Consider the following 27,301-nt stretch of genomic DNA (forward strand, 5'->3'; position numbering starts at 1 on the left):
GGGTCTCCTCCGGCTCCTTGCGCGCGTCAACATTCACCTCTCCGACGGACGTGGCCGCACGCCGACGGCGGCTGGCTGGCAGGCTTGCCCTCTGCTTGAGCGGAGCAGGACCAGCTCAGGGAGGGTCCGGCCAACTGCTGGTATAAGGCACAGGGGCCCCCGAGAGGGATGTTGGCAGTTGCCATGGCGTCCATCTGCTCTGCCTTTGTTTCCCAGCCATGTCCGCGTCCCGAGACCTCTGGTGGGGCCCCTGCCCTCACGGCGCCTCGCCCTCTCCTCCAGAACAGCGGCCGTTCCCTCACGCTGAGGACCTTAGTGGCTTCTCCGTGAGCCCATTCGCCTCCCATCCTAAGGGCCTCCCGACCGTTCCCCGGGACCAGTTAAGGTATTTCCCTAAACAAGCCCACTCGTGTGTCTAAAGTATGTTCTGGTGCCCGCTGGTAAAACGAATTTTTCCCCATCCTGTACAATACAGTCGTGAATGACACGCCATCTCCCGTTGGCGGGAGGTCAGTGTCTGGGGAAGACAAGTATGTAGACAAAAAATTACGTTACGGTGACAATCAGCGACGCTATGCCCCGTAATGGCCGCCGTAACAAACCCCCTGCAGCTCAGCGTCCGTGAACAACAAAGGTTCATTTGCTCCCATGCACTACAAGGACTGGGTTAAACGGGCTTCCCCCCATTTTCACATCCACCAGGAACCTCAGAATGTGACGGAAGTTCGGTCTTTGCCAACGGTGAAGATGAGATTGTAATGGATCGGGGTGGGCCCTACATCCAATGACTGGTGCCCTTATAAGGAGCAGGGACACACAGCAGGGAAGGAGCCCGTGCGAAGACACAGGCAGAGAGAGGAGGGACGCGTCCACAAACCAAGGACCGCCGGGGCCCCCAGAAGCCGGGAGGCAGATGTGGGACAGATGCTGCCTCAGAGCCCCAGAAGGAACCCATCCTGCTGACGCCGAGATCTCAGACTTCTCCGGAAGCACGAGACCGTAAGCGTCTCTGGTTTCAAGACACTGGGTTACAATGCTCTGCTCCGGCAGCCAAAGGGGCTCCCACGCCAGTCCCCCACTACAGTCGGCGGGGCTCGGCTGCACCGCCGTCCTCCTCGCTCTCGGGCCCGGCCGAGGGGGCAGCCAGCCTCAGGAGGAGAACGGGCTCCTGGGGCGGACGGAAAGGGGCGAGGGGACACACGCGCGGTCACCATGCCTTGCTCGCCTTTCATCCGCCAGCGTACGTGCTGCGGCCGTCTCCGCGCTACGTGGGGCAGGAAGCGCCGGTCGCCACGTGCCCCGGGCACAGGACACACGGAGACTGCGGCAGGGGCCGCCGCGCTTTAGGCGCAGACCGGCCGTGGGTCCCCAGGGAGGGTCTCACGAAGGAGCTGGAACTTGAGCCGGGCCTCTGGGGGGCAAGGTGGCGGGGGGACCACGAGGAAGGGACCGCGGGAACCACAGCGGACAGAGGAACGCCACGCACGTACTTGTCTCCTACCACCACGTGGCAAGTTATCGCGAACTGAGAGGCTGAAAGCAACGCTCTTCCGAACGCCTCTGTGGGTCCAGAGTGAGGGAACACGTGGCCCGGCACCCTGCTCCGATGGCCACGGTGGCGAACCTGGCGCGGGCTGGGCCTGTGCGGCCTCTGAGGCAGGGTCCCCTTCCAGGCTCACAAGGCTGATGACAGAATTCCCTTGCTGGCAGCCGCATCCCTGGTGACGGCCTGCTTCCCCAAGGCCAGAGGAGAGTCTGTGACCTCACGAGGACCCCAGTGCCTCTTCTAAAGGGCTCCCCTGATTAGCTCAGGCCCACCCAGAATAATTTCCTTTTGGATGAACGGAAGGTCACCTGAGCAGGAATCTTCATTCCATCCGGAAAACCCTTTCACCTTCGCCATATGTCACATTGTCACGGACACGACAGCCGTCACATCGCAGGTTCTACTCGCACTCAAGGACAGGGGATTCCACGAGGTCGTGAGCCACTGGGGACCATCTTAGCATTCTGCCTGCCACATCATCAAACACACAGCGCAGGTGAGAGATGGGGCCGGGAATGGCCCACAGGAGGCAGGCAGGAGAAGAGCTGGAGACGTGCTGGTGCCGCCTGAGGTCTCAGCAAGAGAGACGTAGGACGTGCGGGTGCCCTTGCCTTCGGGGTTTATTCTCAGTGCCCCAGAATCACAGCACCCGCCTTCCCCCGATTTTCCATGCTATGGGGGTAAGCGTCCTGAGTAACAGAGACTCTGCTCTGGTCTACAGAGGGCTTCCTGGCCCGGTCCACGGGGCAGCCCCGCAGGGAGGCATCTGCCCACTGAATCACCTGCTTACTCGGTCACCCGATCATCATTTCTTCTGCACCCCAGCCGAGGCTCCATGCACCACAGACACTGGAAGGAAGGTCCCTGCTTCTCCCCCAGGCTGCGTGGGGAACAGACAAAGCCCCCCTTCCCTACCACTGTGACTACAGGGAAAGGCAGTGGATATTAGGGGAGATAATGCGGTCTCCCCTACTCACAATGGGTAAACGGAGACACAGGCGACGTGCCCCAGGAGCATGACCCAAATACTTAGGTCTTCTGTCCACCCCACGGCACCTGCCTCCTTGAAATTAACCCTTCTGTGCTCACCAGGACCCTAGGTGTGGGGTGCCAGGCACCACGTAAAACACTCACAGGCCAGGGCCCTCTCAACCACCCACGGGGTAAGGTGTGGACAGGTTCTGCTGGCAAGGTTTGCTAGTTGTCCCCCGATGTCCCTTCTCCTCCAAGTAGGGGAGCCTCACTTATGACTGCGCAAGTGACTCCTAGAGTAAAGACAACTCTCCCAGCCTGTCTGCAGCAGCATGTAGCTGCGTGGGTACGTTTGGGCCCGTGGAGTGTAGGGCAGGCATGGTACGTCCAGTGTTTCGGTCACGCCCTCCGCGCCTCCTTGGTCCCCGGCATGGGACAGACGGGCCCCAAAGATGGTCACACTTTCATCTTTGGAAACCATGCATATAGGGGATTGAGATTAGGGGCTTTAAAACAGGGAGATCGTCCGCTACGTGCACAGCATGGAACACGACTCAGGCAAAAAGAAAGAACTCCTGACCCATGTGAGAATTTGAAGGCATCTCTGGAGTATTGTGCTGAGTGGGATCACCAGATCTCCAAAAGTTGGTGCTGTATGGTTGCATCCACAGAGCATTCTCAGGGAATTACAGAGATGGGCAGCAGATTTGTGGTACCCAGGGGTGAGGGGTGGCAGTGGGCGGCAGGGGGGGGGGTCTGCCCTGTATGTTGACTGGGGTGCTGAGTAGTTAACTCTATGCATCATCCGACTCAGACTTCAACACACCGCTATGTGACATCAATGTTCTGGTTTTGATATTACGTTATAGATACACAAAATAGAACCATCGGGGGAAGCAGGGAGAAAGGTACCAGGGACCTCTCTGGACTAATTCTGCAAATTTCCGTGGATGTATGATTATTTTAAAATAATAAATGAGAAAACAAAAACAGAAAACACTTGGGGCACATGGCTGGCTCAGACTTTTTTTTTTAAATATTTATTTATTTATTTATTTATTAAAAAAATTTTTTTTTCAACGTTTTTATTTATTTTTGGGACAGAGAGAGACAGAGCATGAACGGGGGAGGGGCAGAGAGAGAGGGAGACACAGAATCGGAAACAGGCTCCAGGCTCCGAGCCATCAGCCCAGAGCCCGACGCGGGGCTCGAACTCACGGACCGCGAGATCGTGACCTGGCTGAAGTCGGACGCTTAACCGACTGCGCCACCCAGGCGCCCCATTGCATATTTATTTTTGAGGGAGAGAGCGAGCGAGCCAAGAAGGGGCAGAGAGAGAGGGAGACACAGAATCTGAAGCAGGCTGCACGCTCCAAGCTGTCAGCACACAGCCGATGCAGGGCTCGAACCCATGAACCATGAGGTCATGACCTGAGCCGAAGTCTGGTGCTTAACTGACTGAGCCACCCAGGTGCCCCAGTAGAGTGGATTCTTCATCTCAGGGTTGTGAGTTCAAGGTCCATGTTGAATACAGAAATTACTGAAAAATAACATCTTAGGGGTACCTGGGTGGCTCAGTTGGTTAAGCATCTGACTTCGGCTCAGGTCATGATCTCACGGTTTGTGACTTGAGCCCCGCATCGGGCTCTGTGCTGAGAGCTCAGAGCCTGGAGCCTGCTTTGGGTTCTCTGTCTCCCTCTCCCTCTGCCTCCCACCCCCCCACTTGCACTCTCCTTCTCTCAAGAATGAATAAAGATTAAAAAAACAAAGTAAAATAAAATCTTAAAAACAAAAACAGGGGTCCCTGGGTGGCTCAGTGAGTTAAGCGTCCTACTCTTGATTTCGGCTCAGGTCATGATCTTATGGTTCCTGGGACGGAGTCTGGTGTTGGGCTCAGCACTGTCAGAAGAGCCGGCCCGGAATTCTTTATGCCTCTCTCCCTGCCCTTCCCCCCGTGCATAAAAGCAAATGGGCATGCTCTTTCCTTTCTCTCTCCCTCCCTCCCGCTCTCTCTCTCTCTCTCTCTCTCTCTCTCAAAATAAATAAATTTAAAAAACCAAACCAAAAACCCTCACAGGGCACATCCAAGCCTTGAGGGACTCCCTCCGCTTTCCCCAACCCTTGTTCTTGGCCTTACCAGGCACCATTTAGTTTCTCTGACAAGCAGGGCTTTCCACCACCACAGGGCCTTTGCTCAATCCCCTAAGCTCTGAAAGCTCTCAGTCCCCAGACCATTTAGAAACCAGGTTTTCAGGCTCAATGCCCTTTCCTTGATCCCTTCCCACCCACTGAACCCTGGCGCCAAACACCGTTGTCCCTGTTACTCTCATGGCTCCCTGAACCGCTCCTGTATTAGGTCTGTCAGGGTCTGTACGCGTGTTACGGCACAAGAGTACAGTCTGGCCTTCGGAGCTAGCCTTGTTTCACATCTTAGCTCCGCCTTGGACAAATGACTCAACCCTCTTCTCTTTGGGTTTCCTTGCCTGCAAAATGGGTTGTACTCCTGGGAACCTTGAGCGGCCACGTAAGCAGCCGGTCACCCCTCTGAGTGAGCGCGTGGAGAGACCGCACGGAGGGGGAAAAGCCCCGAGAGCACACGGGCAGGCTCCAGCTGACATGCCGGCTGAATGCAAGCCCCCGGGGGACCACTGGGGAGAACCGCGGAGGGTGCACGCAGCTGAACCCGGGCCAGGCTGCAGACCTGTGAAGATCCGAAATCGGTTGTTCTGGGTACGAGGCCTTGTGCTGCTTTGCGGTACGGTGGAAACCAAAATAATGGGGCTAATTATTATACTGACATCTTAGGGTCCCTGCGTTAAATACACTTACTTAAAAACTGGTTTGATGTGTGTGGTCACTACTTTTTTTCTTATGCTTATTTTTGAGAGAGAGACAGTGTGGGCGGGAGAGGGGCAGAGAGAGCGGGAGACACAGATTCCGAAGCAGGCTCCAGGCTCTGCGCTGTCGGCACAGAGCCCAACGCGGGGCTCGAACCCACGAACCATGAGATCATGACCGAAGCTGAAGTCGGATGCTTAACCGACTGAGCCCCCCAGGCGCCCCTGTGGTTACTACTTTATTACATGCTCTCCGTCACCCTGTGAGCTTCCTGACTGTTATTTTCCTCACCGTCGTATGCCCAGTCCCTGTCACCAAGCAGTCACTCATATGCTTGTTTAAAACATAAAAACATAGGGCCGTGGCGGGGGGCGGGGGGGTTCAGTTGAGTGTGGGACTCTTGATTTTGGCTCAGGCTGTGACCTCAGGGACTGAGCCTGCTCGGGACTGTGTCGCTCTCTCCCTCCGCCCAACTCCCCCACACGCTCTAATATAAAAATTAAAATTAAAAAAAATAAACATATAACCCAAATCCCTGAGACTCACAGCTGCATAAAAGGGTCTGCTTCTAAAGCAGCAGATTTGCCAAGAGAACGTTCTTTAACAAGGTATGTCCTTCTTGGAATCACTTAAGGCTTTAATTAAAAACCTTCTCCTACTGGAACCATGTCTCGAACACCTCTCTTCTTCCGTGCGTTCAGAACACAAGGCTAACCACGCTTCTGCTGCTGGAAACTGAGGGGCCTCGCGAGGTCTTCCCTGGCGTAAACCTGCTGCAGTATGCCGGCAGCACGCCCGTCCTGGGGCACATCCGACCAGGTCTTGGGGCACATCCGACCTGGTCTTGGGGCCACATCCGTCCGTCTTGGGGGCGCATCTGACCAGGTCCTGGGGGCACATTTGACCTGGTCCTGGGGCCACATCGCAGGTCTTGGGGCACATCTGACCAGGTCTTGGGGCACATCCGCCCATCTTGGGGCACATCTGACCAGATTTGGGGGCACATCCGACTGTCTTGGGGGCACATCTGACCAGGTCTTGGGGCACATTTGCCCGTCTTGAGGGCACATCCGACTGTCTTGGGGGCACATCTGACCAGGTCTTGGGGCACATTTGCCCGTCTTGAGGGCACATCCGACTGTCTTGGGGGCACATCCGACCAGGTCTTGGGGCCACATCCGTCCGTCTTGGGGGCACATCTGACCAGGTCTTGGGGCACATTTGCCCGTCTTGAGGGCACATCCGACTGTCTTGGGGGCACATCTGACCAGGTCCTGGGGGCACATTCGACCTGGTCCTGGGGCCACATCGCAGGTCTTGGGGCACATCTGACCAGGTCTTGGGGCACATCCGCCCATCTTGGGGCACATCTGACCAGATTTGGGGGCACATCCGACTGTCTTGGGGGCACATCTGACCAGGTCTTGGGGCACATTTGCCCGTCTTGAGGGCACATCCGACTGTCTTGGGGGCACATCCGACCAGGTCTTGGGGCCACATCCGTCCGTCTTGGGGGCACATCTGACCAGGTCTTGGGGCACATTTGCCCGTCTTGAGGGCACATCCGACTGTCTTGGGGGCACATCTGACCAGGTCCTGGGGGCACATTCGACCTGGTCCTGGGGCCACATCGCAGGTCTTGGGGCACATCTGACCAGGTCTTGGGGCACATCCGCCCATCTTGGGGCACATCTGACCAGATTTGGGGGCACATCCGACTGTCTTGGGGGCACATCTGACCAGGTCCTGGGGGCACATTCGACCTGGTCCTGGGGCCACATCGCAGGTCTTGGGGCACATCTGACCAGGTCTTGGGGCACATCCGCCCATCTTGGGGCACATCTGACCAGATTTGGGGGCACATCCGACTGTCTTGGGGGCACATCTGACCAGGTCTTGGGGCACATTTGCCCGTCTTGAGGGCACATCCGACTGTCTTGGGGGCACATCTGACCAGGTCTTGGGGCACATTTGCCCGTCTTGAGGGCACATCCGACTGTCTTGGGGGCACATCCGACCAGGTCTTGGGGCCACATCCGTCCGTCTTGGGGGCACATCTGACCAGGTCTTGGGGCACATTTGCCCGTCTTGAGGGCACATCCGACTGTCTTGGGGGCACATCTGACCAGGTCCTGGGGGCACATTCGACCTGGTCCTGGGGCCACATCGCAGGTCTTGGGGCACATCTGACCAGGTCTTGGGGCACATCCGCCCATCTTGGGGCACATCTGACCAGATTTGGGGGCACATCCGACTGTCTTGGGGGCACATCTGACCAGGTCTTGGGGCACATTTGCCCGTCTTGAGGGCACATCCGACTGTCTTGGGGGCACATCCGACCAGGTCTTGGGGCCACATCCGTCCGTCTTGGGGGCACATCTGACCAGGTCTTGGGGCACATTTGCCCGTCTTGAGGGCACATCCGACTGTCTTGGGGGCACATCTGACCAGGTCCTGGGGGCACATTCGACCTGGTCCTGGGGCCACATCGCAGGTCTTGGGGCACATCTGACCAGGTCTTGGGGCACATCCGCCCATCTTGGGGCACATCTGACCAGATTTGGGGGCACATCCGACTGTCTTGGGGGCACATCTGACCAGGTCCTGGGGGCACATTCGACCTGGTCCTGGGGCCACATCGCAGGTCTTGGGGCACATCTGACCAGGTCTTGGGGCACATCCGCCCATCTTGGGGCACATCTGACCAGATTTGGGGGCACATCCGACTGTCTTGGGGGGCACATCTGACCAGGTCTTGGGGCACATTCGCCTGTCTTGGGGCACATCCGCCCGTCTTGGGGCACATCCGCCCGTCTTGGGGCACATCCGCCCGTCCTGGGGGCACATCCGCCCGTATCCTCACGACTAACCCCGGCTGGAGGCTCCGAACCCTCGGAGGGCACAGACGAGATCTTGGTCAAGCGGCTCTCCAGGCCCGCAGCCCCGACTTCGCACTGCCCGCTAACGCCCGGCGGCCGGCCCGCCCGGCGGGACGACCCCTCTCGTCCCCGTGAACGTGACGGGGGGGGGGGGCCGGGAGCGCCCGAAGCTCGCTCGTCAACCAGTAACACGAAACCCAAGGTTACGACGGACACACGCAGCCCAGGGGGCGAGCCGCTAAACCACAGCGGAGTCCGAATTTCCTAAAGCGATTCGACCGCGGTTCCAGAACTGCCTCCGAAGCTACACTCGAGCAGAGTTTCAGTCCGTTCGAGCCCCGGTCAGGCCTGGAAGGGGCACGACCCGCGCCCGCAGGCGGGAGCCCGCCGGAAGCGCCTTCCCTCTGCCCCCGGGGCAGCCCCGCCCCCGGGGGCAGCCCGCTACGCCCCGCCCCCCCGGGCATCCACTCCCCTCCCCCTCTGCCCCCCCTTCCCGCGATAGCCCCGCCCCCCCCGTCGTCAGCTTTCCCCTCCTCCCTCACCCCCCGCCCCCGACAGCGGCTGGACATGAGGCGGGGGGCGGTCCCCGGGGTCGTCTTGCGGAGGGTCGTGCCTCGCCGAGCGCCGGGGATGAAGCTGGAGAGAAGCGGCGCGACCCCGCGGCCCGGCCCACGCGCTGGTACCTGCTTCCCGGGCCGCTCCCAGAGGCTGCGCCGTGGGAGCCGCGGCAGCACGTGGCGCCTCAGGAACGTGAAGGTTCTGGAAGGCTCTGGAAGGTTCTCTCGCGCCACGGGAGGCCGCCTTCGACAGGCCGCGCCGCCCGGAGGCGGGTTCACAAAGGGAACTCGGCCGAACCCTCTCACAGGCTCGCGTGCCGGGCCGGCCGCCCTCGCCGCCCGCTACGCGCCCCTCGGCTTCGCGCCCGCGCGCCCTCCAGGCGCCCGTCAGTCACTCTGCCTCTCGTGCGCGCGCGCGCCCGCCTGCCCGCCCAGCTCCTGTCCGTCAACCGCGCGCTCACGCCCAGCCAGGCGGAAGGGGCGGGGCCCGGGGCGGGTGCGTGCGCCCCATTGGTCGGCGGCGGGGGTGGAGCTTGGCGGCGCCGCCAGGCCGGCCCCGCCCCCGGCCCGCGGGGAGCGGCGGCTGCGGCGGCGGAGGCGGTGAGCGCGGGCTCGGGTGGGGAGGCTCGGGTGCCGACGCCGTTGGGCCGCCACGGCGTCCTCGCTCTCCGCTCGGGGCTCGGGGCCACCGCGCTGGGGAGGCCGGCCGCCCGGTGAGCCCCGCGGCCCGCGGTTGGCGGGCGGGGGCTGAGGCGGCCGGGCCGGGCCTGGGGGGGGGAGGAGCGAACCCCCAAAGGAGGCCCTCCCCGGGGCGTTGAGCGCGGGGGGAGGGGGCCGCCGCTTTCGCCCCTTTCTCTGTCCACCGCGGCCCCTGGTCGGCTGCGTGCGCCCCCGTCCCTCCCCGGGTCCCCGTCTGCAACCGCCTTCGCCCGCCGCCTGCGCCCCTCTGTGCGCGAACGAGCCCCCCTCTGCTCTCCGTGCGTAGCCAGGCCTGTGTGTCCCCTGCGGTGACGAGCGGCCCGCAGCTGTCCCCGTCCTTCCAGGGCCAGAGCAGGCGAAAAGCGCGGCCGTTTCCTCCCATTTTGTTTTTTTTTGCAACTGGGGGCAACTGTTCACTCCCCAAACGGGGGAGGGTTGTCAGCTTTGTTTAAATCGCTTCCCGTGCGAAGGTGGGAGGCAGGCCTTCAGCACGCAGAAGAGTTGCTCGGGAGCCTCTTAGGCGGGAGCCAGACAGACCCTGGGGGTGGGGGGCGGCGGCTGCATTTTATTTCCAAGAGAAGGGCGGGCGCCTCCCCGGGTACCCAGGCCAGCCGTTTCTTCTTGACGCTGAGCATCTCCGCGCAAGATTACAGGAGTGACCCTCTTAACTCGAGGCGAAGCCCCAGTGACCCTTGCCCTTGAGGGTCCCGTCTGTGCTAAGGTGGCCAGCTATCGCTTTTATGAACCACTGTGCGAATTTTGTTGCAGGGGCACATCGAGTCAGACCTTCAAGTACTTTGTGCCAAATCACTACCACCTGCCACATGAGTCTAAGTCATGACCGACGCCAAGTATGTCCTCTGCAGATGGGAAAAGCGATTATGGCCTGCAAAGGTGACAGCCGTTGTTGCGTAATTTCAGGAATTAGAAGTGCCTTTTGGGTGACAAGTAAAATCTTCATCGGGAGGCAGCTAGGAGTTCTTTCGGTGACATAACTGAGCCCGAGCAGTTGGCGCTCGGATCTCTTGGCACCGAACCTCACGCATTCCCCGGTTAATGGGGTTCTTTCTGGTCTGCTGCTTACAAGGTTACGCTTCCAGAAGTGTCCTTTTTTCTCCACTTAGGAAAATTAACAGACCCTGCTTTAAAAAGGGCTGTGAGGCAGTATGTAATTCCAGGAAATATCTGGAAGGGAGCCTTGTGGTAGTAAATAATGGGAGTGCCTCGGGGACGCTTTCTAGCAACGCAACAGGGAGAGTGCTGCACTGCCAGGCCGGGACCCTGCTCCCCGCCTGGGTCAGCCCCTGACCCCGAGGGCCTTGGTTTCCCCATCTGTAGAAGGGCAGGATTAGACAGGAGGTTGCTGAGGTCTGGGGGTGGTATATTTTAAGAGTTACCGGCCGCGGCTGCGCTGCCCAGAGCTGCTTTGCGTCAACTGTTTGTTGTGTCTTAGTAACAAGGATTTTGGTTTTTTTTGGTTTTGTTTTGTTTTGTTTTCTGCTTTATTTTTTTAATACAGGTTTTGGCCAGAACGGAGGTGGCAACAAAAACTAAGAGGAAAAAGGAATTTTTTCTAAGTGTTCAGATACTCTCCCTAGATGAAAAGTTAAGTGTTGTGGGGTCTTTTTTTTTTTTTTTAATGTTATCTTTTTTTCTGAGTGGGATTTCTTTTACCGTCCCCCTGCCAAAAAGTGAAGTAAACTCTTAAGTGCTTGTTAACTCTTTAGTTACTGTAACTGACTTGTGTTCACAATACCTTTAAGAGGCAAACGCTGATTTTTTTTTTTTTTTTTTTAACGTCTGTCTGGAAATGAACATTTATACGAAGGGCTCTGTGTGAGAGAGAGCGGTGCAAAAACAACAAGCATAAATAACACGCAGGGGAAGCTCTTGTTGGGGTTCGCATGTGGATAGTTCCTTCCCGCAGATTTGCGTGTGTTTTTCTCCGAAACTTGTGGGACGGGCCCCTGTCAGTTTTGACGTGTTTGCTGTTTCAGCCTGTCCGTCCAGTAAGAAGCTATTATTTAGCATTCAGACGGCAAATGCTCGGCTACGGGGCAGCATTACTCTCCTTTGTTATCCGGTGACAGAAGAACAAAATATCGGCCAGAATGATTAAAATGCCCAGATCACGTAGGATTGTGGTATTGCTGAGTCTAACGGGAGAATTCCCAATTCAGAGAGAATAAAACCTCGTCCGCTCTGGTTACAGCTTCCCCAGGTCCCCGTCCCTCTTCAGAGCCGCCTCCTAAGCTCACTTGGTCCCCAGCTCACACTTTCCCTGCGGCTGGGAAGGTAATTGAATACTCGAGTTTAAAAGGAAAGCGCATCCTTTTAAACTAAAACACACCTGCTGGGCTGTAAACAGCTTTTGGTGACATTATCTTCTACTCTGGGAACCTAACAAAGGAGTCGTTTGTGTAGTTGAAAGTAGGATTTGCCTCATAAAAGTCACAATTTGAATTCATTTTTACTCTTAAATCCAGCCAACCTTTTCTGTCTTAAAAGGGAAAAAAGCCACATTCACCAGGGTCCTTACTGCCTCTAACCTCAGGCACACGAATTCCTAGTTGGCCGTGACTTTTGGTTTAAGCGCAAGGTTGAGAAGGAAGAAAATGAATGTAACTCTTTTGTCATCTAAAGAAAAACACGTTTGAAAATGTCTTCGCGGCCTTGGCTGGTAGCAGGTAACGGGCGTTTCTGTCCCCGCAGGATTAAGGTGAGGAGCACGGAAGTGGAGGCCTTGAAGATGGCTCACATCGAACGAATCGCTTCCACGTTGGGTAAGAGCACGTCTTTAGGTAACAAAGAGACAGCGTGGGAGAATGGAAAGACCCCGCTTCCCAGGGGACCCTGAGCTGAAGGAGGAGAAGAAAATGGATCCGCTTTCTTAAACCCTTGCAGAATCTACCCTGGGACCGATCCTGTTCCGGACTCCCTGCGCGGCCGTCTGCGAGCGTTGGGATCTGCTGGTCGCATCCGTGGCCTCCGGTGTACATAAGAATGAGACCCGGAGTGCGTTTGCCTCCGTGAGGAGAGGGGGGAAGACGCGTCCTTTCTCCTCCCGCCCCCATCCCATAGCAAGACTGCAGAAATGGTCTTGGCGCTGCTCTTTTCTCTGCCCGGGGGTTGAGACCAGTGGATTGCGTATTTACATTCCCTAGCTGGGCTCTGGGGAGAAAGGACTATGTGACCAGCATCACTGTGGGACGCCCCCCGTGTGCCAGTGCCCTCCTGGGTGGGGGCGAGGCCGGTGGGAGATGGGAGGCCGACACCCACCCCTTCGCCTTTCCTAGGTGGGAGCACCCGAGCCTCGCTGTGCTGGGGCTGAGTGCCTGCTCACCTGGTAGCCACTCGGCAGACCAAGCAGAAGTGTCTTCTGTCGCCTTGGAGTGGGGGCACGCACCCCCTATACCGAGAGCTGTTGGTCTTGTGAAAAGGCTGACCGGGAGTCCTTCCAGGGGTGTTTAGGAAATAGGATCTATTTTCCTATGTCGTTGGAAAAACTGCTTTTGATCAAAGTGGCGTCCACTGGGCACATCTTAGGTGGCGTTGGCCATCACCTCTCGGACGCTCCTCATCATTTGTTCCAATCATGTCGGGGGCCGGTTATTTGTGGGAGCCTTTAATATTCAACAGGGAAAAATATCGTGCCAATAGGTGTTGTGCCCGCTGAGTTGTGACATTGCATCCGTCATCTTGTTCAAATAAGCAGTCCGGGTCTGTGTGTCGGAATGAATAAATAAAACCATTGCAGCCGGGAGGTCAGGCTAAAATCTCAAGCTCGTGATGCTCGTTTCTGGCTTAGAAATGCTTTGCGAAGAAGTACGGAAAACCTACCAGCCCACGATGGGTCCCTTTCACGGGCGCCACCCAAGAATTCGGTGCTGGCGAGTTCTTTATGGGGTTGGCGAGGGTTTTTCTTGACCTGATTGAATTTGCAGTTGTGAGGCTGAGCCAATTCGGGAAGCAGGAAGCGTCTGAGTAGCTGGCTGCATTGTTTGGTGACCTGGAGGGATTTATCTTTGTAAGCCAGGCAGGTTAGGGTCAGTCAGGTTGTTTTTGGAAAAGCAGAGCCCCCCGCCCCCCGCCCCCCCCCCTGCGGCCCCAAACAATAGCTGTTGTTTTGTGGCCTTGTCCCCCTTTGGGGAAGATGTGGCTGAGGAGGGGCAGACCTCCCTTCAGGTGTGAAAGCCACCGAGGACCTTGGAGGACCTTGGGTGACCGGTGGCTTGGTCGTCACCAGGCTTTGTCTGCTTCCCGTTCTTGCAGCCTCCCAGAATGAGGTTCCTGCTGAACCCCTAGAGGAGCTGGCCTACAGACGCTCGCTTCGAGTGGCCCTGGATGTTTTGAACGAGAGCACAGGTCTGCCTCAAGAAAGCCCTTCTAGGGAAGAAAGAACCGCTCTGTGTTCACGAGAGAAGCCCATGGAACTGGCCTCCTTGCTCTGTGACCCTGCCTCTTCCTGCGTCCAGGAGGCTGTGCCGGGCAGATCTGGACCCGAGAGGAGGGAACGTGTCCACCCGAGGCTGTCAGGTTCCCCCACTTGTCAAAAGGACCCCAGGTGCAAGGTGGACCACAAGAAGGAGCTCAGGAAAAGTGCAAGCCCACAAGCCTTGGTAGTCCCACCAGCCAGAGGTGGTTCTCGGGATGGTCGTGGGTCGAGAACGTGCTGTGCAAGTCGGACAACCCCTCGTAAAAGGGGAAGAAGTGTAGCTCGGGAGCCCGCCGTGGGTCAGAGCGCACCTTCCGTCTCGGAGGGAGACGATGAAGAAAGCCGCCTGCCAGCCCCCGGCTCACCTCCCACCGTGAAGGAGGAGGGTCTCTGGGCCAAAGGACGAGACCCCAGCTTACCTTTGCCTGGCCCCACCGGGCCCCCAGCCTGCCCGGCTGCCCAAGGCCTCCCTGCCAAGCGGCCTCGCCCCGATAGTGGCCAGAGGCCACCCGCAGCGCGGCTGGAGCCGGGGGCAGTGGCGTCCCCCAGGCAGGGGCCTGGGAAATGCAGGGCTTTGCCCGGCGCTGCCACACTCCACCTGCCTGCCCCCCGGGCGTCCACGGAGGAGACGGGAGATCTTCGAGTCCTCGTGGAGGAAGCTAAAGGTCTGTGGCCGAGAGTCGCCTTGTGCTGGCAGAGGGCGGATTGGGGTTCTCCCACGGTCCGTGCGGGGCCGGCTCCGGGTCCTGGTGTATTTCTAACTAGAGCTTAAGGAGAGCAGATCAGAACGCAGGGCAGATGTTTCCTGGTTCCTGTTTAGGTGGTCTTTCCCACCAGGTTGTAACTAGCCCGGCGCCTCCCAAATCCCTGTGTTTTGGGTTTTGTTTTGAGCCGGAGAGGGGACGGGTCACTGGAGGCCGGGCCTGGTGCTTGAGGGACGCTGTGGCCGCACCCCGCACGCTCTCTGATGCTCAAACCTGCAGGAGCCGGTCCCGTTGAACAGGAGAGAACCTCAGAAGTGATTAACTCGGAACGCTTTCAACTTTTTTTTTTTTTTTTTTTAACGCTTATTTATTTTTGAGAGAGAGAGAAAGCGGAGAAGGGGCAGTAGAGAGGGAGACACAGAATCCAAAGCAGGGTCTGTGCTGTCAGCAGAGAGCCTGACGTGGGCCTTGAACCCACGAACTGTGAGATCGTGACCTGAGCCAAAGTCGGACACTTAATCCACTGAGCCACCCAGGCGCCCCCGGGCTCCTGACTTTTTAAGAATTCCTACGGAGACACACTTCTGTGTGTGTGTGTGTGTGTGTGTGTGTGTGTGTGTGTGCGCGTGCAGTCACGCACCGTGGCTTCTTCCAGTCTTTCCGTTGCGGTATCCCACTGATTTCTGCGTGGTGCGGTACCTCGAGATCCCCTGGCTGCACACTCGGGTTTCTGCTGTGAGTTTAAACTCGGCGAGGCCGTGTCCCAGCGCCTACGGGGACCGCGGGGAGGTGCGCTGCACCCCTCTCCCCGTGACCCTGCGTTCTCCCGGCCCCTGTTCGTTCGCCTTGCCGGAGCTCGCTGCTTTGTGTGCCGGCCGTGCTCGGAGACCGAGAGCCCTCTCCCCTCCCTCGGTCTCTCTGCCTCTCCCCCACCCCCTTTCCCTCTCGTTTGTTTTTCTTTGGAATGTACGTTAGTCAAAGTGAGTCCTGTTTGAATCCGGCAAGGTGAAAGCGTGCGTGACGCGGGACCTTTCATTTTTGCATTTACGGTCTCGTATCACGACACGGTTTCTGGGGATGAGTTCCTGGAACGGTAGAGATGAAAGTAAGTAGCCTGATGCCGTTGGCAGCCTGTCCGACTTCGGGAGAGTCCGTGGAGCGTGCGCCCGTCCGTTCCGTTCTGGAGGAGGAGGAGGACGAAGAGGAGCCCCCCCGCATCCTGTTGTACCACGGTAAGGTGCGGGGCGTGGGGCGCGGGGGCTGACGGCCCCTGGCCAGTTCGGTTTCCTCCTGCTGCACTGACAGCTTCGGAAGCTTCAGAAGTGCCGCGTTCTGCGCACTCTGTCTTGACAAGGATCACCACACAAAGGGGAGGGCGACTCCCTGGGAGGAGACGGGCCAGCCCTCCCTGCCAGCTCGCGGCTTCCTTTCTGTGTCGTCCAGTCCCCTCCGTGGGAAGGAAGGACAGCCAAGTGGAGAGAGGGGTCCGTCGCCACTCTTGGGGGGGGGGGCGGCCCGGTGCCGCCCGCGGACCTTTGGGGATGGCGTTTGCACGCGTGTCCGGAGATGCAGGGTCTCCGGCCCGGGGCCCCTCCCACACGTGCTGCGGGCCCCCGGCAAACATGCGTGCGGGGAGGTGCCCTGGCCCCCTGTGGAAGGGTGGGAGGCGCGGACCTGGATCCTGAACCAGCGACCGACAGCACGTTAGTCTGTTTCCCGGAGTAAATCGTTCAGAACGAATTTTCTGTTTAGACTTACTCCTGAGCTATCCGTTTGAACGTAGTCGATATTTTTTAGCCTTTTCGTCATGAAATATATAGATTCACAAGATGTCGCAGAAAGAGTACAGTGTGGGGGAACCCCTCCTTCGAGGGTCGCCCCCACCGTACCCCGGGAGGCCACCGTGCCGGTCGCGCTCTTATGACTCGGCTCTTTTCGCCAGACATGCCCCGTTCCGTGCGGTTTTCCTTTTTGTAACTTGTTGACCAGACACGCTTTACATTTCCGCATGGTCTTCCGATGACTCTTCATGGCAACGATTTGTTACTTACTGAGCCCTCCCCCACCTTCAGTTATCTAGATAGTTCCACCATGGGGGGCTGCAGCCTGCAGGGCACAAACCTCTGGGAGGGAGCTCTGTGTAGGCTTGGCTCCCGGGAGCAGGGAGCAGGGCAGAGCTCACCGGCCAGAGAAGGGACACTGGGCCTTCTTCCTCAAGGGCGTTTTCTTCTCGGCCGCTTCCAGCGGAGGGGGTTGCTGGGTCCCCATGGCCCCGAGAAGCCGCCGCACTTGTTCTCGGCCCTGTTTTGTGCTTCCATCTGGTTTGGTCTTCTCCCCGTCCCCCCCGGCAGCCTGACGTCCGTCTGGGTGTTTCCCCAGACCTGTTTGTCCTCCCGGGGCCCTGACGGCTCTCTCAGAAACTGGGTGCTTTTTGCCAGATGGATGCCAGGCGTCCGCTCGCCGGCCGGCCGTGCTCCTGTCGCTGCGCCCGCTGGTCGCCGGGGCGGCTCCGCAGGCAGGGAAGGGCGGCCTCGTGTCTGCGGGGTTTTGTGACCTGATTGTCTCAGTTCCAACTGTGATTCTGTTCTGCAGTGTGGTGGTTTGGGGCCGGAAATCCTGTCAAACTTTGTTCACAAACACAGAGTTAGCAAATGATGATTTCAGCGATTCCTTTTGGGTTTTTTTTATTTTTTATTTTTTGCTTTTTAAGAGTCCCGTTTTTCAGACTGATGAGCCTCCTGGGAATCTGGTTCTCGCGTTGGGGTTTCTGTGCCACGCTTTTTAAAAAATGTTCTACTTTGGAAGAATTTGAGATTTACAGGCAAGTGGCAAAGGTAGTACTGAGTGCCCCCTGCTTGGCACCTTCCCACGTCACCACCTGCATGACCAGGCGTATCGTCCCGTGAAGAAACCAGCTCTTAACCACAGGGCGTGCTCACGACTGGCCCTTGGATGCCGTCCCAGCCGCTGGGGTCTCTGACCGGAGTTAGGGCGCGTCAGATTCAGGCCAAGTCCCAACAATTGTTTTCTCTTAAGTTGTTGAATCTGGTGCATGATAGGGAGCTAACTTAATGTTCTTTTTGTTTTTGTTTCTTTTTAATTCTAGAACCACGCTCCTTTGAAGTAGGAATGCTGGTCTGGCTGAAACACCAGAAGTACCCCTTCTGGCCAGCAGTGGTGAGCATGGGACCGGCTCCGGGGGCCGCCGCAGCAACCCCCACCCTTCGGCTCACTCGCGCTCTGCTGTTGTCGTTTGGACGCCGGCAGATATTTTCCCCGGGGAAAACCGATGGGCTTATAATTACGAGCAAGGTTTCTGGAGACGTTTGCCTGAGTAAGGGGTGTTTGATCATTTGGGCGCAGTTGAGTGTGAGGGTCCTGGGCCCCATCTCTGCCGGGCAGGCTCAGGAAAACCTGCCTGAAGGGAGGTCTGCGATTTGCTCGTGTCTGACGTTGTGCGCTTGAAGCCTTTCCCCCGCGGAAGCATCGAGCTGGGTGAGGTTTTGGGACAGGGGCCGGTTGTGCACATGTGGTGACTGAGCCCCAGCGCAGCGAACTCCCGGCTTTCTCCAGGCCGGGACGCTGCAGGCTGTCCGTTTATTTTTGGGCAAAGGCAGCATCCTGGCTGTCAGCCCCTCCATCCCATATCCTCCTCTGTGCCCCAGTGGTGTGGACGGGACCCTGCAATGCTAGCTGTAGTTCTTTAACTCGCGGTCAGAGACAGTGACGTGTAATAAGGAAGACGTTTGCCGGAGTCGGGAGACATTCCTGTTGCTGCGAGGCTGGCCTCCGTGGATGGGGCTGACTGGCCGTAGCAGCAAGTGTGGTTCGCATATGGGCAGAACGTGTGGCTCGAGCACAGGCTCAGGTAGAAGGGGGGGGGGGGGGTGGTCCTCGGGTCAGCGTCTTGTCACAGTTGTGGGGAGTCGTCGATCGGGGCCCCTCGGCTTACTTTCAGCACTCGCGTGCCCCTTGCGATTGGCACCTTTTCCCGGACCTCCTCCTTTTCGCCAGTGCCCTGGGGGCCCCGCTGGGGAGCGGATCTCCAAGCTCACAGGTTCCTGGGGTGCGCCCTCGGTTTATGGCTGAGCCGGGGACCCGGAGGGGTGCCAGGGGGGCGGGGAGGCTGGCCAGAGTCAGGCACCCTGCTTCCCTGTGTCCTCGGCTGGTCGCCACTCTCTCTGTTCACGTTTCTCGTCCTGAAAATGAGGGTGAGCTTGCCCTGCTGAGGCAGGCGTGTCACACGCACAGGTGGTCAGAAGCAGTGGGCTTCGCGCTCTGTGTCACAAAAGAAAAGAAAGCAAAGCCCGCGTGGTCCTGCTCCACTGTGAGCGCTGACGGCAGTGCACGAAGCAGCCGGGCGGTGTTTGAGCGTGTCCCACGCGGACTTTGTCCATTCTCCCGGCCGGCCACGTTCCTGGCCACGCGCCGCTCGTGTCCGTCTGCACAACGGAAACGTGTCAAGAGCGTATTTCAGACCCGTGCCTTCTTCTGGGTTCTTGATGCTTTGTTTTCTCGGATTTGCCAACAGGTCAAGAGCGTCCGGCGAAGGGAGAAGAAAGCCAGCGTGCTCTTCATTGAGGGGCACATGGACCCGAAAGGGAGAGGGTAACCCAGCTCTCTGCTCTCTGTAGACGGTTCCCCGGTGAAGGCCTGGCCGCTCGGGGGCACTGAGGTCGGGGGGTGGGGGGGGGGGCCCTGTGATCCAGCTCCCGGGGTAAGAATCCAGACAGAGGGACCGGTCAGACGGTCCAGTTGTCCGCGCTCTATCTGCCGGCTCTGAAGTGAGGCCCGGACACCCCTTGGATCCCGCCATTCCCCACAAACCATACTGTGACTCGGGCGGGTGCTGTGAGCGGCGGCCTGCCTCCCCGACTTCCGCCATTTGCTTGGTTGTCTGGTCACCCTCTACTGGTCCCCTGTCCTGGGATGAAAATGCACACGAACATCCCCTTCTGCTCAAAGGGCACTTCAGAAACACGTTTTGGAGGCGAACACGTAGAGCTGGCCTCTGACCCTCTGGCCCTGGGTTGCTGCCTCCGCCTCCCGTGGGCGTCCTCGGCTGTGTCCCCTAGGGGTCCTCTCGGGGCCTGCCGGTCACCTGCCGGGCCTGTCTCTGAGGGGCTTCCTCGGGCAGCCCGGAGAGCGATGGCCTTCGATCAGGAAGCCGGTGCTGGCATAGGCCCCCGTGGCCCTGACTGGTTTCAGCAGAGGAAAGGGAGGCGTTTTCTCATGTCGGGAGGTCGGGTTCCTTCGTGTTAAGCTTTGCTCGTCTGCTTCTAGCATCACCGTGTCTCTCCGGAGATTGAAGCACTTTGACTGCAAAGAGAAACAGGAACTTCTGGTAGGTGGATTGTCGGTGTTACTATAAATGACTCCCTTGGCGGCTGGTGGCTCTGCTCCCCGCGTGATCTGGTCCGCGGCACTGTGCCTGGTGGGGACCACGATCCCAGGGGAGGTTGCCAGCCGTCCCCTCGTCGTACAGGTGGGGCTTTGGCGCAGAGGACGGTTTGCCCGGTGCGAGGCCGGCCCCTTCTGCGGGCCGTCGTGCAGAGGCCGCCCGAGTGACAGAGACCGCGACGGTGCCCCACAGGGGCTTCCTGGGCTTCCCGATGGCCGAGACCCCGCGCCGAAGCGCCGTGGTCGACTCTTGATTGTACAACGAGCCCACGAGCCACGTGTCCATAGAACACGTGGTCTGTTTGACTCTGAGACGCCAGCTTTCAAAACGCGAGGCCGGCTGGGGGGCGGGGGGTAGGGGCCTGCTGGCCTCCCTCGGGTGCCGGTCTTTTCCCAGCCTGGGGAGCGGCTTCCTGGAGTTCAGGTCACGGTGAAGCCTCCTGTAGGGGGAGCGGCTTGTCCCTGCTGTTTGCCAGGATTTCCCGGGGCCTCAAGGGTGGAGGCCCCCCAGGGGTTGTGTGGTTCTGAGGACTGTGGGTGGCGTCTGGAAGGTGGCACCCTCCTCCTCCTCCTCCTCCTCCTCCTCCTCCTCCTCCTCCTCCTCCTGCCGACGGGAGTATGTCTGTGCCCTGGCCGTGCCGTCCGTCTGTCTCGTCTGCTGTGACCTCACTTTGGCCCCTGAGCAGCAGCCTGTGCTGGGCTCCCTGTCCCTGTCAGGGTGCCCGTCGGCGGGGTCTCTTTCTCTAAGGGGGCCTGCCGTGGCCTCAGGACCTTCCACGCCCCCTGAAACACAGTCCCCCGTCGGGGCTCCGGGAGCTTTCCCAGGGCGGAGGAGTTGGAGAGGAGGACAGGAGTCTTGCTTTGAGGTCTGCGTGCTCTAACCACGTGAAGAATTGTGTTTTGTGACAAAGATGGCACGTGGCCTCGCGTGATCCAGACGCTGGGATGGTGCCTGTTCCCTGTTTTCCTGCTGACCTGTGGGGTGGCAGCGCGGGGTCTCCGAGAGGCCGGTCTGGCCGAAGGAGCGCCCCCTCCTGGAGCGACTCTTTGCACCGCTTTGGTCCTGGTGTCAAGGCCACGGGCCGTGCCCTGTGCTTCCCTGATGAGCACCTGCTGTCCCAGGGGCCGCTCCGCAAGCCCAGCCGAGCCCAGAGCCCCCCTCCCTCCAGAGCCGCCTGCGCTGCCTCTGTCCCACAGGAGGAGGCCGGGCTGAGGTGGCCCGGGAGGTGGAGCTCAGGTAGCGGGTCCCCGTCCCGGCTCGGGGGTCCTCGGTTTGCAGGCGAAAACCTCGAGGCATAGGCGGGAGCCCCCCGCCCCCCCCCCCCAGTGGCCAAGTGTCCTTCCTCCTCGGGCGGCCCTGCTCCCGACCGACCCGGCGCTGTCCCGAGCAGAGGACGCCGAGAGTCCCCTTGGAAGGGTTTACGTTGTGTGACTTTCAAGTCTTGCTGTGTGAGGGTGACGCCAGCCGCATGTGGGGGCGTCCGCCTCTGTCCTGTAGAGTCCCCAGCTCTCCTGTCCTGAAGTGCTCAGCTCACACGTGACCCCTTTCCGAGCAGCTCGGGCCCCAGACCTGGGCCTCCGTGTGCATTGCCGCACCCGGCATGCGTCTGCTGGCCGGACGCGGGAGCCGGGGCGTGGAGACGGGCGCAGGAGCCCCCGTGGCCTCCCGCTCACGTCTGCGTCCGGGCCATGTCGTTGCAGAACGAAGCCAAGGAGGACTTCGACCAGGCCATCGGCTGGTGCGTCTCCCTGATCACGGACTACAGGGTCCGGCTCGGTAGGTGGGCCCGCGAGCCCTCAGACAGAGGGGCGGCCTGGGCGCCGGGGCGCAGGCCTGCTTCCGTGGGTTCCCTGCCTGGGCCCGGGGCAGCCTCGTCCCCGGCAGAGGTGAGGGCCAAGCTGCTAGGTGTGGACGGGAGGTGGAGAGCTGGCCGCCGTGTGCCCCAGGTTCTGTTGTTGGGAGTCTAGACGGCGGCCCTTCTGGGCACCCCCTGCGCCATGAGGCACCCTGACGGCAGTGCTGGGCTCCGTCAGCTGGAAGCGGTCTGGGTGGTGCCGACGTGACGCAGGTGTCCTGACCCAGCCACCCTGGGGCATTTCCAGAGCCGCCTCTGATGGTGACCGGGCTCCCCCCTGCCCCCTCTGCAGGCTGTGGCTCTTTTGCTGGCTCCTTCCTGGAATATTACGCGGCTGATATAAGTAAGTCCGCTGACTCCTCTTCAGAGCCGCGAAGCAGTTGTCTTCGGTGTCTGAAGCTCGGGAGGGGATGTCTGGGTGGATGGGCCGTGCCGTAGCCCGAGCCTGAGCCTGGGTCTCCAGGGGCAAGCCCCGCCGTGCCTCCTGCCCCCTGTCCGCTGGGCACCGGGCCTCACCTCTAAAGCGTGGCTGGCGGTGCTTCGCGCCTGCCTTCCCCGTGGCCCGGGTCTTCGGTTAACCGACGGGTACGCCGCAGCCCCTTGTCCCCGGCTGCCGGTGTGGGGCCGGAGGAGTCCGTGCTTCCTCGGGGGGCCCGGGGGTTCCGCTCGGCTCCGCTCTCCTGGGCCACACTCGGATCGGGCCGAGCTGGGGAGGGATGTGAGGACCCGTCAGAGGAGGAGGCCTTGTGCGTGTTGCCTTGGGCCCTCCCCGGGGGCCCGGGGCCTCTCCCCCGCAGCCCGAGCGCCACAGTTAGCGACGGGAGGTGGCGGGAAGTCCTCTCGGCCGGGCCGGCGGTCCCAGGACGTGTCGGTGCTCCGCAGGTTACCCTGTCCGCAAGTCCATCCAGCAGGACGTGTTGGGGACCAGGTTTCCCCAGCTGAGCAAGGGGGACCCTGAGGAGCCTGTGGCGGGGAGCCCTCAGGGAAGGAGGCGGCCTCGCAGGAAGGTCCTCCCCGACCGCTCGCGGGCTGCCCGGGACCGGGCCAACCAGAAGCTGGTGGAGTACATTGTGAAGGCCAGGGGCGCCGAGGGCCACCTGCGGGCCATCCTGAGGAACAGGAAGCCGTCCCGGTGGCTGAAGACCTTCCTGAACTCGGGCCAGTACGTGACCTGCGTGGAGACGTACCTGGAGGACGAGGAGCAGCTGGACCTGGTGGTGAAATACCTCCAGGGTGTCTACCAGGAGACGGGCAGCAGGGCGCTGGCGCGGATCAACGCCGACAGGATCCGCTTCGTCCTGGACGTTCTTCTGCCTGAAGTGAGTGGCCGCAGGCCGGTTCCGTGCGGTGAGGGGTGGGGGGTCGGCAGCCGGCGCCCGGCGAGAGCCCCTCCCAGCTCTGCCCGGAAGCCGGGGCGCCGTCCACAGTGTACGGGGCGGGGGGTTGCTCTGGGGCTGGGGTCTCCGGAAGTCTGCGGGGGGCGGGGGAGCGGGGCATCGTGGTGTGGAGCCAGGCACCCGCCCTTCTGCTCCTGTCTGTGGGTGGTGTGACGGCCTCCGTGGTTAAGCCTCGTGGCCGGTGGGGGGGAGAGGGGAGGGGAGAACGAGAGCTGAGCGCTTTGTCCGTGTATGCACACGAGGACTTTTCCAGAACGGGAGCTGCTTGGAGAGATGCAGCAGCTGGGGTTTGCCGGGCAGGAGCACATGAGACCCCGCCGGTTATCTGGAGGGTCAGGGGCTTTGCTCGCGTGTACGTGTGCGTGCAGAAAATTACCGTGCTCAAAAACCCGTAACTTTATACAAACTGGAAGCTTTCAGATTGGTATAAAAGTAAAACACTGTCACGTAGCCCGTGTGGAATGGTGGCCTCTCTCCGTTTGTACCTCTAGCTCTCTTCACATAACTACGGGGGGAGATCCCCAGTTGTTGGTCCTGAAGTACTTCAGTGTGTGTCTCTCAAATAGGGTGGTTCTGCCCCAGAGATGCTGGTCCCCGTGCGGGGACGGCTGTGGTTCCCGCTGAGGGGGCTCCAGGCACCCAGCAGGTGGGGCCTGGGATGCTGCTGAACCCCCACAGTGCCCGGGACACCCCCAAGAGTAACGTGCCCCGACGTCAGCAGTGCCCGGGTCGGGGGGGGGGGCTGTAAAGATTTTTTTCAGTATTTATTTTTGGGAGAGTGTAAGCAGGAGAGGGGCGGAGGCCAGAGGATCCGAGGTGGGGTCTGCACTGACAGCAGTGAGCCCGAGGTGGGGCTTGAAATCACAAACCGCGAGATCGTGATGTGAGCCAGAGTCGGACGCTCGACTGACCGAGCCACCCCAGCGCCCCTAAAGATTGTATTTTCAAGTAGCGTCTATGCCCGACGGCGGCCTAAGCTCGGGGCCCAGAAACCAAGAGTCACGGTCTCCACGAGCCCAGCCTGCCGGGCGCCCCGTACAGGCTCTTTGAAAAGGCTTTCTGACGTAACCATGATTCCGTTATCTAACAAAGTGAACGAGGACTCAACACCGGACGTACCGCGTGCTCGGACCATCAGTCTTGTAGTTTTCCCTGTGGTGTGAACAGTAAGCTTACAACTTTTCTAAAACATCCCGGTTGGTTTGGGTCCCGCCTTCCATTCTCTGCTGCTAGTGACACGAACTCTCTCCCTCGTCCCCAAGACACGGCATTACTGACGCCATTCAAAAACGTCCAGAGACTTCAGGGAATCTGTGCGCGTTTGTGGAGGCTGGTCCGAAGTCGCCCCGGGCCCCACGCCCATCCCTCGAGCCCCGTGTGCGGCGTGGGCCCACCGCCCGTGGCTGAGCGCCCCCTGCCCTCTTGCAGGCCATCATCTGTGCGATCGCTGCGGTGGACGCCGTGGATTACGAGACGGCCGAGGCGAAGTACCTCCGAGGACCTTCGCTCAGCTACCGGTAGGCTGCTCCGGGCGCCGCCCCCGAGCGGCGGCAGCGAGTCTGGAAGGGCTCGTGTTCGCTGGCGGCTGTGACCCGGGCCCTCTTCCTGACACGCTGGCTCGGGTTCCCGGTGGGGGAACGAATCGTGAACGGTCGGAATGCACGTTGGCGCTTGGCCGGGAGTTGCCGGGGGGGGGGACCCAGCGAAGCCAGCGGTGGACGTTCCCCGCTGGCGAGTCTGGACAGGGGCCCGGGGTCCCCGAGCTGGTCAGGGCAGGCAGATCTGGACCCAAGCCCAGGCCCGCGCCACGGTCCGCAGGCCGTGCGCCGGGCCCGCTCCCTGGACGCGTGCCAGCCTTGCTGAGCCCGATCGCGGTTTGCAGTCACTCATTTCAGACTCTCTCCCCCTTGCCCCGATGCCGTGGCCGCTGAGAAAACACAGTAGGATTACGTGGCGGCACTCGCCCTGGCCCATTCCTAGCCGGTCAGAAGAATGTGGTGATCAAGATGTTTCTCTTCCGTCGGCACAGTTCACCGCCCTTGGGTTTTTGGCCCCAGAGCCCCTAATCCTGTCTCTGGGCTTGCTGCCAGGCCTCGCTGGGAACAGGCGGGGCCCGCGAGGCTGTGACAGGCTGAGGACTCAACTAGAGTCACGGGCCAGGGTCTGTGTCCGGGGCCAGCTGGGCACACCGCCCCGGGCTGCTGGTGTGCGCCTCGGCGGGTGGGGCGGCCTCCCGCGTCACTGTCCACGGAAGAGCCAGTGTGGCTCTGCGTGCGGGAGGGTTGACCCGGCTGCACTAAGCAGACCAAGAAGGGCCTTTGGGAAACTCGGTGTCTCTGGCCCTGGGTCTCCGTCCACACACAGATAGGGAACGCCGTTCTCGGGCGAGCGGGGCGGGGGCGCCCGTGTCCGGAGCGCCTCTCGGGGACCGGCCGCTCCGCCGGTGAGGACGGCTCCGTCTTCACGCTTTGCTGCTGCTCTGGGTCGCCGGCGTCAGAGCGTCGGGAGTATCCGCACCCTTTACCTGCCACGAACGTGTCGGGCACCACGGAGATGACGCTGGCCGTGCCGATGACGGACCCCAGGGACGTGGCCTCGAACCGAGGGCAGGGCGGCCGGTCTTCCTGCCCCACAAAGCGGCCTCACGTTCCGCCGGAGCCGCGTGCTCACGTGGACTTGCAGGCGCTTCGCTAGGCGCCGTCTGCGTCCGTGACTTCTGTCACTGTGGCCGCCTGGACAAGTGTGACGCGCCGTGCCTCGGTCACGTGATTCCTTAGCAGGGTGTGCTTAGCGAGGACAGTCTGATATTTCACTTTCTTTAAAGAGTTTATTTAAAAAAAATCGTGAGATGCGCGTAACACAGAATTCGCCTTCTTCGACTGTCTCCACACGCACAGCTCAGCGGCTTGCCCCCAGCTGTCTTGCCCCCAGCGTCTGTCTCCAGAACTTTCTGTCTCCCTAAACTGAGACCCTGTCCCCACGGAACACCGACTCTTTCCCACTCTTGAAGACACAGTGAATTCCTGGGGCACCTGGGTGGCTCAGTCGGTTAAGCATGAGGCTTCTGCTCAGGTCATGATCCTGTGGCTCGTGGGTTCAAGCCCCGCGTTGGGCTCAGAGCCTGGAGCCTGCTTGGGATTCTGTGTCTCCTCTCTCTGCCCCTCCCCTGCTCACGCTCTGTCTCTGAAGAATAAACGAACACTAAAAAAAAAAAAGACACAATGAATTATTAAAATGAGGTTATCTCCTTTTATTTTCCGAAGGGAAAAAGAAATGTTTGATAACCAGCTCCTGGAAGAGAGGAGTCAGCGGTGCTGACGCTGGAGGGGCTGCTGCGCGGGTCCTGTGGCCGGTGGGTCCGTGCCATCCTCACGGGGGCTGGAGTGTGCGTGCTTCTCAGCTGTGGCTTCCGTTTTCCTGGCTTTTTTTGGAAGGTACAGTTCCTGAAAGGTTTTTGAAGCAAATGTTTTTATTTTCCTTCGTATTATCATTTGCGACTGTGCTGTATTGTTTAACATAAGGCGCACATTTGTTTTTTTATGTTAAAAAGCATTGTATCCAGTATTAAAGAGTTTTAAAACAGCCCGACGTGCGTGTCTGCCTCCAGATTGCCTGTGTCTGTCCCCAGGTGGGCCCTGAGTCCACGGTGTCGCTCCGGTATCTCGTGCTGTAGCATTCGCTGGGACTCCTCGTGCACGAGAACACGTGGAACGTACACTTGGCGACGGCCTCGTTCCACTCCGTCCCCGCGTGGGGCGCGCGTCACAGTGCGAGCCCGCCACCACGGTGTCCCATCGCGTGCATTTTCACGCGTGGCCGTGTCCGGCCTGGTGCGGAGCATCATCTCACCGGCAGGCCCCCGGGGTAGCTGATCTGCCTGGAGAGCTGTGACGTCATACTCGCAACGGCAGAGGTCGTTGTGTGTGCGGCCATGGGGTCGCGCCGTCGGGGCCGCGAGTGCCACTCCGGCCCGGCCGGTTCCTGCAGACGACGGCCTTCGTCTGGAGGCCAGGCTCCC

General features: G+C 60.0%; 1 protein-coding gene across 5 annotated transcripts; it reads left to right on the forward strand.

Annotated features, from left to right (window-relative positions):
- The first annotated feature begins 9,352 nt into the window (after positions 1 to 9,352).
- On the forward strand, positions 9,353 to 26,871 carry PWWP3A (PWWP domain containing 3A, DNA repair factor). Of its 5 annotated transcripts, none has more exons than XM_030335825.1 (15): positions 9,353 to 9,392; positions 10,260 to 10,385; positions 11,011 to 11,096; positions 12,204 to 12,274; positions 12,396 to 12,506; positions 13,764 to 14,591; positions 15,761 to 15,862; positions 17,737 to 17,807; positions 19,162 to 19,238; positions 19,914 to 19,974; positions 21,732 to 21,807; positions 22,134 to 22,229; positions 22,769 to 23,205; positions 24,712 to 24,800; positions 26,547 to 26,871. In XM_030335825.1, exons 2-15 carry the CDS (start codon positions 10,329 to 10,331, stop codon positions 26,599 to 26,601), a joined length of 2,217 nt encoding a protein of 738 aa, XP_030191685.1. In that variant the 5' UTR covers positions 9,353 to 9,392; positions 10,260 to 10,328; the 3' UTR covers positions 26,602 to 26,871. The 5 variants fall into 5 exon arrangements, with proteins under 5 accessions (XP_030191685.1, XP_030191700.1, XP_030191706.1 ...); XM_030335840.1 differs by having other exon boundaries at positions 22,179 to 22,229; XM_030335833.1 differs by lacking the exon at positions 9,353 to 9,392 and adding an exon at positions 9,482 to 9,505.
- The last annotated feature ends 430 nt before the right edge of the window (positions 26,872 to 27,301 follow it).

This window comes from Lynx canadensis, chromosome A2, assembly GCF_007474595.2.
Source record: "Lynx canadensis isolate LIC74 chromosome A2, mLynCan4.pri.v2, whole genome shotgun sequence".
Classification (NCBI taxonomy): Eukaryota; Metazoa; Chordata; class Mammalia; order Carnivora; family Felidae; genus Lynx; species Lynx canadensis.

Coding starts and splice junctions, on each gene's coding strand:
- PWWP3A (XM_030335825.1), top strand. CDS start 10,329: ATGACCGACGCCAAGTATGTCCTCTGCAGATGGGAAAAGCGATTATGG. Junction 19,239..19,913: donor ATGGACCCGAAAGGGAGAGG/GTAACCCAGCTC, acceptor GTCTGCTTCTAG/CATCACCGTGTCTCTCCGGA. Junction 24,801..26,546: donor GGACCTTCGCTCAGCTACCG/GTAGGCTGCTCC, acceptor TATTTTCCGAAG/GGAAAAAGAAATGTTTGATA.